Raw genomic sequence first — 14,308 nt, 5'->3', positions numbered from 1 at the left:
TTATATATCTCCATTCTTCCCGCCTCAATTGTTCACATGATTTCTTTCTAAAACTCTTTTCAATAAACCTTCTCACGTGGTGTTCCAAAAATGTGCTCAGTCACTTACATACGTTTCCATGACAACAAAACAAAATATAATAAAATTGAGCTATTACATAACGTTAAACTTTACAAACAGGAATAAATAGAGAATATTTACATTTCAAATAATGCGCAGTTAAATTATCAAATACAAGTTCTTATAATATTAACATAGTAATAATTAAAATAGCTTAATAATATTTTATCACAGAGTTTTTCTACTATTAATACATACATTCTTGATTAAATAATTAAATATTAGATAAAATTAAAGGTAGTTATATGAATATTCAATTATAAACAAGTGATTTACATTAAATAATATTTACAAATGTAGCCTTTGCCATGGTGGATTATGTTGGATTCTGAGGAAAGTATTAATAATTTAAATTTCTCTTCATTCAGAATCCAACACTTGCCAATGCTAGAATTATATGTTTCATACCATTTAATTGTTACAGGGAACTTATTTTTGGAAAATGCAATTATCTATCACGTGGTCTCTGCCGACTTTACCCTAAACATAGCTGAGATGACTGGTGGTGTTGGCTCTTGTATTCCTACTCATGGTGGTCCTAAATTAATAATGCATCCTAAAGGTGAAGCTCTGAAAAGCACATCATACTAAATGTTTACTGGTTTATGGGTGAGAACTCCTGATGAAACAGTGGGCAATATTGTGAAGCAAACAGCAGAACTGACAGGTGTAAGCAAGACGGCAGTATACAGCATGAAGAAGGAACTGACCACGACAGGACAACTGCATCCGGGAAAGAAGAGGCCTAGCGCCATAGGACTACACACACTTGATGAAATACAACAACTTTACGCTGTCAGCAATTCATCAGAAAGTGCACGATTTCTTCTGAAAGAATGAACTTCCTATGATATATAAGGTGATGACCGCTGTAAACAATGATGAAGATCTCCCTCACATTTCATTAACAACAACTTACCGGTTTAATCCTTTACCCAAGTGTAAGCAAACAAAGTTTGCACCTGAAGTATCTTCAGGACTAAGGCAACTCGTGGTAAAGGTGGACCAAGCTCTCATCACTCCTTGTCTCAGTATCTCCCATAATGTAAAGCACATTTCCTTGCGGACATGTATGATGCTATGCTTGTATAGGTAAATATGACCTCTCCATTGCTTTTGCCTTAGTATCACCACTTCTGGGTCTAGTGTCCACTGACGAGACCTCTATAAAGGTCAAAACCAGTCTGAGTAGTGGCCTTCCCTTAATGCATAGCATTATACATGTCCGCAAGGAGACGTGCTGTGAATTATGGAAGATACTGAGACAAGGAGTGATGAGAGCTTGGTCCACCTTTACCATGAGTTGCCTCATTCCTGAAGATACTTCAGGTGCAAACTTTGTTTGCTTACACTTGGGTAAAGGATTAAACTAAATTTATTATAGTCTAACCAAGTGGAAAATAAATTTCCAACAACTTACTGGTTGTTAAAGGACCTTAGTTTTGTTTATGCCACAAGAAAGCAATCATCGGCATTACTTGAAAGGGAAGATATAATTTTATGGCATCACCAGTATTTGCATTCTATCAGGAAATATTGTCGCAAGGGATGAAAAATTTATTATATAGATAAAACCTTGGGTGAATGCCAGTCACACCTGCATTAAAGTTCTCCAGGACATGACAATAAAAAGTGCTTTATTGCTGTATTTGCGTTCTATCAGGAAATATTGTCACAAGGGACGAAAAATTTATTATATAGATAAAGTGGCATTTATATGCTTTATACTAATGCCAGGAGTATCTGGAATAAGGGACAGGAATTGGTGGCACTGATAGCATCAGCCTGGCCAAAAATTATTGCGATCACTGCGACGTGGTTGACAGAAGGGGATATAACAACAGGAATAGAAGTCGCTGGGTATAGCATTTTTCGTCAGGATAGGAGGGGAAAGCGTGGTGGTGGGGTACTGCTTATGATAAGTGATGACCTATGTCCTCTAAGAGTGGAGAATTTGGAAGGAAGTGAGACAAATGATTTTGAGAGCGTATGGTGTGAGGTAGAGGTAGGCAAGACAGGATATTTAGTGGGGTGTTGCTACAGACCCAGGAGCACAGAGGATGGGGACCAGGAGATGTTTAGACAGCTAAGTTTGGCAAGTGCAAGAAGAATGATTGTTATGGGAGATTTTAACTTCAGTAGTATAAATTGGAGAGAGGAAGATGCATGTAGCAATAGGGGAATGGAATTTCTAGAATTCTTGAGGGACAAATGTCTTAGGCAACATGTAACAGAGGGAACAAGAGGTTCAAAAGTTTTGGATTTGGTTATAGCATCAGAAGAGTTGATAATAACTGAGTTGATGTCTCTCCCACCAGTTGGAGAGAGTGACCATATGGTGTTGACTTGGAAAATGAATAGACATGCAGGAGTATCAAAGAGACGGGAAGTTATGTGGAATTATAAGGCAGGTGGTTATAATAGTCTTAGACGTCAACTTCGGGAAGTTTCATGGAGGCAGGAATTGGAAGGCCAGGATATCACTAGTGCGTGGGAAATTGTGAAAGAATATTTGTTATCAGCAATGGTAAGTTGTATACCACGAGTGAAGAAGAGGACGCAATTTGGAGTAAAGTGGATGACAAACAATATTAAACAGGAATTGCATGCGAAAAAGAGGCTATGGAAGAGATATAAAGAGACAGGTGAAGAGATGCATGAGGAATATAAGATACAGGCCAGAAGAGTGACTAGTGTGGTAAGGAAAGCGAAACTGGAATATGAGAGGAGATTGGCCCTAAGATCCAAAGAAAATCCTAGGGAATTTTTTAGCTATGTGGCCAGTAGGAGGAGAAATGACTGTGGAAGAATGATATTGTGGGATAAAAATGGGAATAGAGTGACTGATGCAGAGGACATAGTGGAATTGTTCAATGAACACTTTATTGGAGTATTTCATCCTAGAGGAGTCAGTTTTAATGCTAGAGGGATAGGACTGGTTCGAGGTCTGGAGGTACAGGAGGAGAGTGTGTTTCAGATACTGAGTACTCTGGATGTCAGTAAAGTTGTGGGACTGGATGGTATTTCACCACGAGTTTTGAGAGAATGTGCTAGGGAATTGACAGTGCCTTTAACGTGGCTTTTCAATGAAAGTCTGGCTTTGGCAAAGGTGCCCAGGGAATGGAAGGAAGGTAAGATAGTGCCATTGCATAAGGGTGGTAACAGACTGGAAGTGTCTAATTATAGGCCAGTCTGTGTGTCATCAGTAGTTGTTAAGATCTTGGAGAAAGTAGTGAAGGACCGTATACAGCATTGGGCAGATGAGGGTAATGTTATCTGTGAGAATCAACATGGATTTGTGAAAGGACGCTCTTGTTTTAGCAATATGCTAGCCTTTTATAATAAAGTTTCAAGAACATTAGATGAGGGAAAGGCATATACTGCAATTTTCTTAGACTTGGCAAAGGCATTTGACAGGGTGCCACATGATAAGCTGATATTTAAGTTGCAGCACATGGGTCTGGATGTCGGATTGGTCAACTGGATTCAGGATTGGCTGTCTGATAGGTATCAGAGAGTTGTGTATGGTGGAGCAGTTTCCAGGAGGCAGAGGGTTACAAGTGGGGTCCCACAGGGCTCAGTACTAGGACCTATATTGTTTAACCTTTATATCAATGACATAGCCAGTGGATTGCAGGGGGATATTCAGTTGCTTGCGGATGATGCGAAGCTTGGAAGGATTATTAGTAATAGTGCAGATGTGGTAGCCCTACAAGAGGATTTAAATAAGCTATATAGATGGGCAAATGAATGGGGGTGTCAGTTTAATACAGCAAAATGTAAGGTCTTGAGGTTTGGGAAACATCGATGGGATGCTGCATACTCTATGTTAGGAGTTATACTGGAGGAAGTAGGGGAGACAAGAGATCTGGGGTTGATGATTGATAGAAACCTGAAGTTTAGGGGACATATTGCAAAGGTGGTGAAGGTAACACAGAGGATTGCTGCTATTATGAGAAGGACACTGACCTGCAGAGATATGAGGGTTATCATTCCGTTGTATAAGTCTGATCAGACCACACTTGGACTATTGTTCTCAGATTTGGTCCCCAGGATTTGAAGGGGATAAATTAACTGTGGAAAGGATACAAAGACGGATGACAAAGATGGTTTCAGGACTGTACGAGGATAGTTATGAGGATCGGCTGAGAGAATGTGGACTGCAGAGTTTGGTGGATAGAAGAAGGAGAGGTGATATGATTGAGACTTTTAAACTGTTGAGAGGTGGTTACAGGGTTGACACTGGGGAGTTCTTTCGCTTGGTTGAACAGCGGGAAGGAGTGATGACAAGAGGCCATCTCTGGAAGTTACGAAAGGAAACTGTGAGCAAGAAGGTAAGGAATGGTTACTTTGTATGGAGGGTGGTTGAGCCGTGGAATGCATTGCCTGATGGAGTGGTGGGAGCGAGAACGGTCAGTGAGTTTAAAGAGTGGTATGATAGACTTTGTGTTTCTCAGGGGGGGGACCTCCCCTCGATGAGTCTTGACAGACTTTATGTCTTAGGAAGGACCTCCCTCGATGAGTCTTTTGACTCCTTGGAGGCCTGAATAATAATAATAATAATGATAATAATAATAATAAAACCTTGGGTGAATGCCAGTCACACCTGCATTAAAGTTCTCCAGGACATGACAATAAAAAGTGCTCGTCAAGCATTTTTGTTGGGCTTAACGACAAACCTGAAAGCACCGAGTGGAAAAGAGTGTGTATAATCATAATGCATGCTGGTGGCAAAGATTTGCTGCAACATGCCCATTAATTTGTGCCCAGATGAGTTCTATGGGGGTTCAGTTCACAATGGTATGGTGGAAGACAAATAACTGTGTGTCCTTTCTGTTTGTCAATGCTGATAATGCGATATTTTTGAAACTGACTCTTGACATTTGCCACCAACTTCAATAGTTCTGTTTTCACCATATCAGAAGTAACCAATTCCTTTTTCCTTCAGACACTTCTGAATGTCTTTCTGCATATAGCCTGAGATGGCACATTTTCCAGTCAGACAAGCACAGAAATCAAAATCACAAGGCGATTATCATAAGGAAATGGATAGAAAGCACCATGCACATTGGTTCATGAACATGTTTTTGCCAAACATTGAGCCTAACAGCATTATTGTAATGGACAATGTGCCTTTCTATTCTGTCTGACTGGAAAATGTGCCATCTCAGGCTATACGCAGAAAGACATTCAGAAATGTCTGAAGGAAAAAGGAATTGGTTACTTCTGATATGGTGAAAACAGAACTATTGAAGTTGGTGGCAAATGTCAAGAGTCAGTTTCAAAAATATCGCATTATCAGCATTGGCAAACAGAAAGGACACACAGTTATTTGTCTTCCACCATACCATTGTGAACTGAACCCCCATAGAACTCATCTGGGCACAAATTAAGGGGCATGTTGCAACAAAAAATACAACTTTTAAAATTTCAGGTCATGAAAGGATTTCAAAAAATTACTGAGTGCACATGGAAAAGTTGCATAACCCATGTTATTGAAGAAGAAGAAAAATTCTGGGCCATTGATGGAATGATAGATGAGGTGGTGGAAAACTTGTGTTTCATGGTAGATGACAGCTCTGAATCTTTATTTAGTGAAGATGCACAATTTGATGATACTACTGCAGCCTGCGTGGTATTTCCTCATTAAATTAATGAAGGGATAAGAGTGTTTATGTATATATATTATTGTAATAAAATGTCATGTTCAGAAATATGTGTTGTGACGAGTGAAGTTCACTTCATAATGTAAACAATTACTGCTTATCTTAAGCCAGTTTATAATAAACTATATGACATCTACTTTGTTACAGCCTATCAGTAATATTCCACAAAATCCAAAGGTGCTCAGTCGTATGAGGTCATGGAAAACACATTTTCCACCATCTTATCTATCATTCCATCAAGGGCCCGGAATTTTTCTTCTTCTTCAATAACATGAGTTATGCAACTTTTCCATATAGAGTCATCTTGGCCGTGCAATTTCTTATTAGCAGTCATAATGTAATATTATATGTAGAATGGTGTGATTCGGACAATGGCAGCTTATAGGGGATTTTCTACGAATGTGTTTAGTTATAAACACGACACACTTCACTGTTGCCATAGTAATAGTGAACTAATATCCCTCTACCTTTAGAAGTGGTACGGCCTGGAGTATTTCTTTACTTCCAAGATAACTTGAAAAAGAGTATAGTGTATATACTCTTTAGAGGACATATTGCAAAGGTGGTGAAGGTAACACAGAGGATTGCAATAATGAGAAAGACACTGACCTGCAGAGATAAAACAGTTATCATTCCGTTGTATAAGACCCTGATCAGACCACACTTGGACTATTGTTCTCAGATTTGGTCCCCAGGATTTGAAGGGGATAAATTAACTGTGGAAAGGGTACAAAAGGCAGATAACAAAGATGGTTTCAGGACTATACAATGATAGTTATGAGGATCAGCAGAGGGAATGTGGACTGCAGAGTTTGGTGGATAGAAGGAGAGGTGATATGATTGAGACTTTTAAACTGTTGAGAGGTGGTTACAGTGTTGACACTGGGGAGTTCTTTTGTTTGGTTGACCAGCGGGAAGGAGTGATGACAAGAGGCCATCCCTGGAAGTTACGAAAGGAAACTGTGAGTAAGAGGGTGAGGAGTGGTTTCTTTGCATGGAGGGTGGTTGAACCATGGAATGCATTGCCTGATGGAGTGGTGAGAGCTAGAATGGTCAATGAGTTCAAGGAGTGGTATGATAGACTTTGTGTTTCTTGGGGGGGGGGACCTCCCCTCGATGAGTCTTGATAGACTTTGTGTTTCTTAGGAAGGACCTCCCACAATGAGTCTTTTGACTCCATGGAGGCCTGAATAATAATAATAATAATAATAATAATATAATATACAGTAGCAAACACATTAATCTGAACAAGCTGAATTTTCATAAAGTATTTGGTTTTGGTTTTAGTTCACTTTTTTTTTTTTGGTTGAGTGCGGTGTGTTTTAATGTTTTAACTGTCTCTACAATGTTTATTAATAGTGTTGTGCATTTTTAATAGTGTAAACAAGTTGCCATTTGTAGTGTTTATTCATTTTGTGTAGATATAAAATTGATACATTTCCAAGAAAATGTTCAAAAATATGTACTCTTTCTCAGCATGCATCCACGACTCAAAGACTGCCAATCAGTGTAGTGTTGGTTTGCGTACTGTTAATGTGATTTTAAAGAGGTTTAGGGAGACATTATGCCTGGTACCTATTCTCCTGACAGAAAAGGAAAATGTGGGTAAAAAAGGAATACACTTACTTAAGATTGTTTACTAGTTAGGAAAAGCAAAATGAATCGAAAATTGTTTGCTGTAGACTTGAAATAGAGATTTGCCAGGTAGTGGGATTAATGTTTCTGTCATTACAGTCCATTGAAGATTGTTGGAAGCATGGAGGATTGCCCACAGACCCCCCCCCCCAAAAAAAAAAAACTGTTGATAAAGGCTATGCAGAAAAGAGGTTCCAGTGGACAAATTTGTTCAAAGATTGGACTGTTGAGAAGTGGAAGAAGGTCATATTCTCAGATAAGAGTCATTTCTTTATGCAAGGAGAGCAACTACCCTATATTCACAAATCAGTGGCTGAGAAGACTTCTCGCGTCCACCTTCAGCAAGCTCCTAAACACCCAGCAAAAAAAAGATGTTCTGGAATTGTTTTACACATGACAGTCCAGAATCACTTGTGCCTGTTGATGGTATAATGAAAAGTGACCAATACATAAAAGTATTGGAGAAAAGAGTGGTCCCACAGATCTAGAAAGACAAAGAACTCATCTTCCAACAGGATCTCGCTCTATGTCACACTTCAAAAAAAGTGAAAGAGTTCCTCAAAAATCACAACATCCAGTTGCTTCAGTGGCCAGGTAACTCTCCTGACATTAACCCAATAGAAAATTTATGATTATCATAAATGTTATCTCTATCACCCATAGAGAAAGAGAGACTAGGAAAATTAAATTGTGATACAAAGGATAAACAATAGAATCCATTATAAAAGTATGGTTTCGAGATGCAGAAATAAGAAAAATGTATTGGTAGAGTCCATGCCTAAGTGAATTAATGAACATAGTAAGAACAGAGGAGCACATATAAATTATTAGGTAAAGTTGGAGTTTAATTTTTATGCATATTTTCTTGCATAATTAAAATTTTTCTTTAAAATCTAAGTGTTTGGATTAATTTGTTCGCTATTGTATAATACAAGCTTAATCCAAGGCTTCTGACTAACTGTATGATTTGTTCTTAGACTGTTTGTAATAACAACAAGCATGATTGTCCCCAGCAACCATTATTCTCATTGATATGAAAGGTCTCCATACTTAACCATCTTCTCAACTACATTTTGTGTACAGTTTCTTCCTGACGACATTCCATCCTAATGTTATGCATTTCATGAGTTTTGTATTATTTGCACAGTACTTTATCATTTTTTACTGTGTCCTCCTAAACAATTCTCGTTTTTCAGTTTATGTCCATAAACTTTCTCCTTTATCAACAAATGCTCTAAATGGCAAATGCAAACCCATTTGTGTAAACTATCACTCACAATGTTCCCTTATTTTATTTGTACTTCATACTCATTACAAGCATTCATAAAATGAATATGCATTTATATTTTTTTACTATATTTTCTACACAACTTAGATTTTATACTATTTAAAGTGGTAATTACTTTTTTTAGTTCACTGTTATCTCTATCACTCATTGCCACAAGAATATCTCTTTCCTTACCATAGTTAACAAATTGTTATAGGTAAAATTATAGCTGACTTTTTTTAAAGCCATTTTGGAATAATATTTCTCAGTATATTATGGTTGTTATTGTAAAATGATTAATGTTAAAGTAACATTGTGATTGATTCTGATTAACTAACTTTGCCTATAGAGTATGTGCATGTTCAAAATTAATGATTTCAGTTTGATAATTTACTAATGGTACATAAATTATTCATGATTTAGCTATGTGAAGAGATTTCCTAAGCCAGGAGAAACAGTTTTAGGATCTAAATTTTCTAAAGGATTTGGTGGCAAAGGAGCTAATCAGTGTATAATGGCACAGCGACTTGGAATTCAGTGTGCAATGATTGCAAAGGCAAGTGTTATTTAAAGGTTTAATTAATAAATTATTATTAACATCTGACTTCCATGGAGTCAAAGGACTCGTTGTGGCCAAAAAAAGACACACACACACACACACACACACACACACACACACACACACACACACACACACACACACACACACACACACACGAATATTGAATATATATATTTTTCAGATTGGTGATGATTCATTTGGTCATGAATATATTGAAAATTTTCAAGCACATAAAGTTAACTATGGTAAGTAGCCTTGTACAAACCTTAAGTATTGCTTAATTAATTATATTCTTTACGATTTATATATTTTGTATATTTTTTCACTGATGTGTTTCTTTTATATTTTGTTTCAGAATATGTATGGATCACAAAAGATTCTCACACAGGTACAGCTAATATTGCTGTAACAGATGATGGTAAAGTACTTGATACAATTTTAATTTTGTTATTAAAAATAACATATTATACTTGAAAAGAAATTATATTCATGTTTTCATTCTTATTTTTTCCAGGTGTAAGAACACAAAATGAGCCTTCCTAGCTCAGTGTATAGACCTAACCTCTGGCTGGATAGACCCAGGTTTGAATCCTTTATCGGGTATTTTCAGTCAATGGTGAGTTAGCCAGTCTTATGCAAAGGTGGAGGATTTTTCTCCCAGAAACTCAGATTTTTCATCTCTTAAAACATGCAAACCATCCCTGTGAACATACAGTCTACAGGCATAAATACTTACCCATAAGGGATGCAGCAGATGAGGCAAATCAACTGTATTAATTGCCTGGAAACCCCTAATTAGAGAGCGAGTCAATCCATCCTGGGTGGATGAGAATTGACGATGAAGCAAATAAAAGGTTGTGCATGAAATATTTTCACTCTTAAGCTATTTGTATACAAAACATCTTGGTTTTGCTTTAAGTTGCTCTTTGTCTTAGTATTTTATACTAAGACAAAGTATTTTATACCTGGTATTTTATACCTGGAACATCCTGTACTAAATTCCACTGTAATTCTCAGATTCATTTTATTTCTTCTTTTTACAGATGGTTATAAGAATTCTGCTCCAATTATCTGCAATTTGACCTTCTGACCAGGCTTTCTGAATTATGCAGTAAAGTCTCTGTAAAATTTTTATATTTCCATATTTGAAATGAGGAGTAGATTTTTTTACATGGAGAATAGTCAGTTAAATGCATTGAGATAGTGTGTTGTGAATGCTGGGATTGCGAATGAGTGTAAGGTTTTCAGTATGATTGGTAATTTGCTTGTTGAGTGAGTCTTCCCATTGGCCTGTTAATTCTCTACAGACTGTTAAATAATAGTAATGAAGAAAGAGCCTAGAGAACTTCAGTTTGTAAAGTTGTAGAGGATATTTTAAATCCATCGTTATTTCATATCCAAATAATTAAACTTGAAACTTAAAAGTTTTAAAATGACTACAGAACTTACAAGAATTGAATTATAATTAATTGCCAGCCTGGCTGGCCTAGTGGTTAGCATATCCACTCTCCCACCAAAAGGCTACAGATTTGAATCTCTCCCGCCAAAAGGCTGCAGATTCGATTCCTGCCATGGGCATGGATGTTTGTGATTGTCTGTGGAAATATTAGTGGTGGTGATTGGCGATAGATAGCGTTGGTGTAGTTGCGATCAGTTTGTGGTTTGAGTTGGTGGAGACAGAGTTGTAGAGCAGGTGCCCTCTCTCTCGATGAGTCTATGGATTCCCTGGAGGTGTCAAATAATAATAATAATAATTAAGAGAGACCTCAAGTTAGAGACTCATCGAGGGAGGCTACATATCACCCACACTAGCTGCCATATCTTTCTTGAATCCATTCACACTAACCACACTTACCACCTTCAAAGACAATCCATTCCAATCACATGCAACTCTGTGAGAGAAAGTTCTAGCTATCAGTTCTTGACTGCATTCGTTTTCAACTTTCATGGATGTTCTCTAGTCCTCTCCCTACCCCTCCATAAACTGAAAATCTCTGGTATTCCATATAACCCTTTCAGAAGCGTGCAAGTTTCAATCATATCTATTTCCTGTTTATTAGTGTCTGCAGTTCACATATTTTCAATCTGTCTTCCCACTCTCTCCATTGCATCAGCATTATCACTGAAACCAGGAGACCAGACCTGTTTATAGTAGTTCAAGTGAGATCATATCAAGATCTAAAAAGCCAAAATAACTTCCTTATCCTTACATGTCAAGGTTCATTTCAGCATCGCAATTACCCTCCAAGTTGTATTTGCAGTCTTTGCTATATGGCCCTAGAATTTCAACTTCCTATCCTAAAACTCCAAGATTCCTATACTCCTACCAATATAATATGACATTGACCATCTCATTACAAAGAAGTCCATAACTTTACATTTATGAACATTGAACTGACAGCTATTTTCACATGCCCAGCTTATTCACATCATTTCCTACCTGATTACCCTACTTATTTGCATCTTCAGCAAATAGCTGTTTGCTTACTGTCAAATCCTTCCATAATGTCATTAATGTAAAGATTGAGTAACAAAAGACCAAGGACTGATCCCTATGGTACACCAGTGGTCACCTTATATCTTGCAGACTTGCATCCTCCATGTACCTATTTTTGATATTCATTAGTTGGCCATTCTTTTAACCACACGAATACTTTATAATCCAATCCTTTCTCCATTTTATGCAACAATCTTCCATGCTGTATCCTGTTAGATTCCAAAAGTTTCATGGTGTATTCATTCCCCTTGTCTATCTCCATGGTAACATTATAAAATGTGAGGCCAGTAACTTACCTTTATGAATCTTATACAGATCCAATCTTCACTCAAACTCGCTCCACATAACCAAAAACTCCCATCCATTTCTGCTAGACAGCATATACATTGAATCATTTAGCAATTTGAATGTCCAAATCATATCTCCCCTTTTCCGCCTATCAACCAATTTCTGCAACCCACAAATCTTCAACCTGTTCTCATAAGGTTCATTCCATAAACCTGCTATCATCTTGGTCACTCGCCTCTGAATCTTCTCCACCTCCTCCCCATCAAATGAAGAAGAAACCTAGGTGACCAAATCTGGGCACAGTAGTCGAGATGAGGTCTTATCAAGGCTTGCTACAGAGGAACAATAACTTGCTTGTCTCTGCTCGTCAAAGTATTTTTCAGCAACCAAGTGATTTGATGAGCTGATTTAGCCACTTTTGCAATGTGTTCCCTAAACTTCATCTCCCTATCCACCAATACTCCCAAGTCCCTGGCCTCATCAATCTCCTGGAGTACAGTTCCACTAATGTGGTATACTGCTGCTGCTGATCTTTTCACCCCAAAATGCATAACCTTACATTTTATTACATTAAATTGACATCCATTCTCCTTATCCCAGGATTCCAATCTATCCAAATCGTCCTGCAAGATTTTGACATCTTCTGCATTCACTATTGCCCTACCCAACTTTGCATCATCAGCGAACAAATGAACTGTTCCTCTTAGATCCTTCCCTATATCGTTAATGAACAAATTAAACAGCAGTGATCCACTGCTAGATTCTTTTTAGAGTCAGCCATGGCTAGGAAGAATTCTCCTGACCCGAACAAATATGGTTGCATTAGTTTGCCAAAAATTTGGGAGACTGTTATCTTAAGCTTGATTCCTACATATCTGTAAAGCTTCTTTTTTTACATTAGAAGGTGCCAAATTAGGACTTTAGATCTTTTGTCCGTTATGATTTGAATTGTTTCACTTACTCATTGTGTATAAACTATAACATGCTGCTTTGTGCTCTGAAGATGCTGATTTAAAATTCAGTGAAATATAAGCCAGTTAATAAACATCTTTTTTATAAAATGGTTCATTTGGTGTTGTTGATACCATTAAAATAAGTTAGGAATAACTTTTAACACTTAAGCTTGTCTGTCTGTTAGATTCTCATTTCTTGAATCATATTCTTTGTTACCTACTGCTTTTCATCTTAATTATTGCTTTTGCCAACTTTAGCATTCATGCATATTTTTATGATAACTTGCAAAAATTTGCATGTTATCATAAAAATTCCGTTTCATTCATTTGTTGGTGTATATAAATATATGGTGTGTATATTTAGTTGTATTACTATTATTATTATTATTATTACCCAAGACCTCATGGAGTCAAAGACTCATCTGGGAGGTCCTTTTATCACACACACATCTCATCATACCGAGCCTCAAACACACTCAAACTCCTTGCAGACACCACACTCTCAGGCAAGGTATTCCAATCATTCACAACTCTGCACGAAAAAAACCTGCCTCTCAATCCCCTACTCACACCCTCTTTATACAGTTTCCAGGGATGACCTCTGGTTCTCCCCTGATCTCCCACTATTCTCTGTAGAACTTCTCCACCATTGATCTTATAACAACCCCTTACCAACTTGTAGGTCTCTATCATATCTCCCCTCTTCCTTCTCTCCACCAGACTCTGCAAATTACATCTTCTCAATCTTTCCTCATACTCAACATTCCAGAGGTCAGAAACTACCTTAGTCAGTCGCCTTTGGACCCTTATATTAAATTACGGTTAATTTAATATATCTTGAATATAATTTAGCTGTTATTATCTACTCACTTATGGGTTTAAAATTTATCAAGCTTTTACTTGTCTCTGCACAAAATATAAATTCCCCACCTCTTTCATGATTTTCATCTGATCCTGGATACAATATTTGATATTCTTCTACAATTCTCATCTTCCAAATCTAGTCCATCTTGACTTACTTATTCCTAAATTATCTATTCCATATTTTCCCATTTTCTTTATTCCAATTTGAAACATAGGTCTAACATTCCATGTTACAATTAATGTTTTCTGTTTAGGTGAAAGTGGTGACCTCATCTGTTTCAAAGGTTCCTGTAGGCTTTACCCTTGAAACTTCATCTATGCATTATCCACTTTCCAACTTATATAGTAGTCATCAGGAATCCTGCAGGTTGACATACCTGACACCTGATATGTTGGTTTTCTTGGGCTCTTGGTTTCAACAATCAGGGAATTTTGACAGGGAAGTGTGATTAGCCT

General features: G+C 37.3%; 1 protein-coding gene across 2 annotated transcripts in view; it reads left to right on the top strand.

Moving 5' to 3' along the window:
- LOC150102589 (ribokinase-like) overlaps nucleotides 1–14,308 on the top strand; it is a 147,799-nt gene that overhangs the window by 22,931 nt on the left and 110,560 nt on the right. For both annotated transcript variants that reach the window (XM_090398832.1, XM_090398831.1), the window contains exons 2-4: nucleotides 9,112–9,244; nucleotides 9,432–9,495; nucleotides 9,606–9,668. In XM_090398832.1, the coding sequence (XP_090254958.1) occupies nucleotides 9,112–9,244; nucleotides 9,432–9,495; nucleotides 9,606–9,668 (260 nt within the window). The remainder of the gene's footprint in view (nucleotides 1–9,111; nucleotides 9,245–9,431; nucleotides 9,496–9,605; nucleotides 9,669–14,308) is intronic.

This window comes from Typopeltis vanoorti, chromosome 10, assembly GCF_054136105.1.
Source record: "Typopeltis vanoorti isolate ZY-2024b chromosome 10, IOZ_Tvanoo_1.0, whole genome shotgun sequence".
Classification (NCBI taxonomy): domain Eukaryota; kingdom Metazoa; phylum Arthropoda; class Arachnida; order Uropygi; family Thelyphonidae; genus Typopeltis; species Typopeltis vanoorti.
This window is presented reverse-complemented; position numbering and strand designations above follow the sequence as displayed.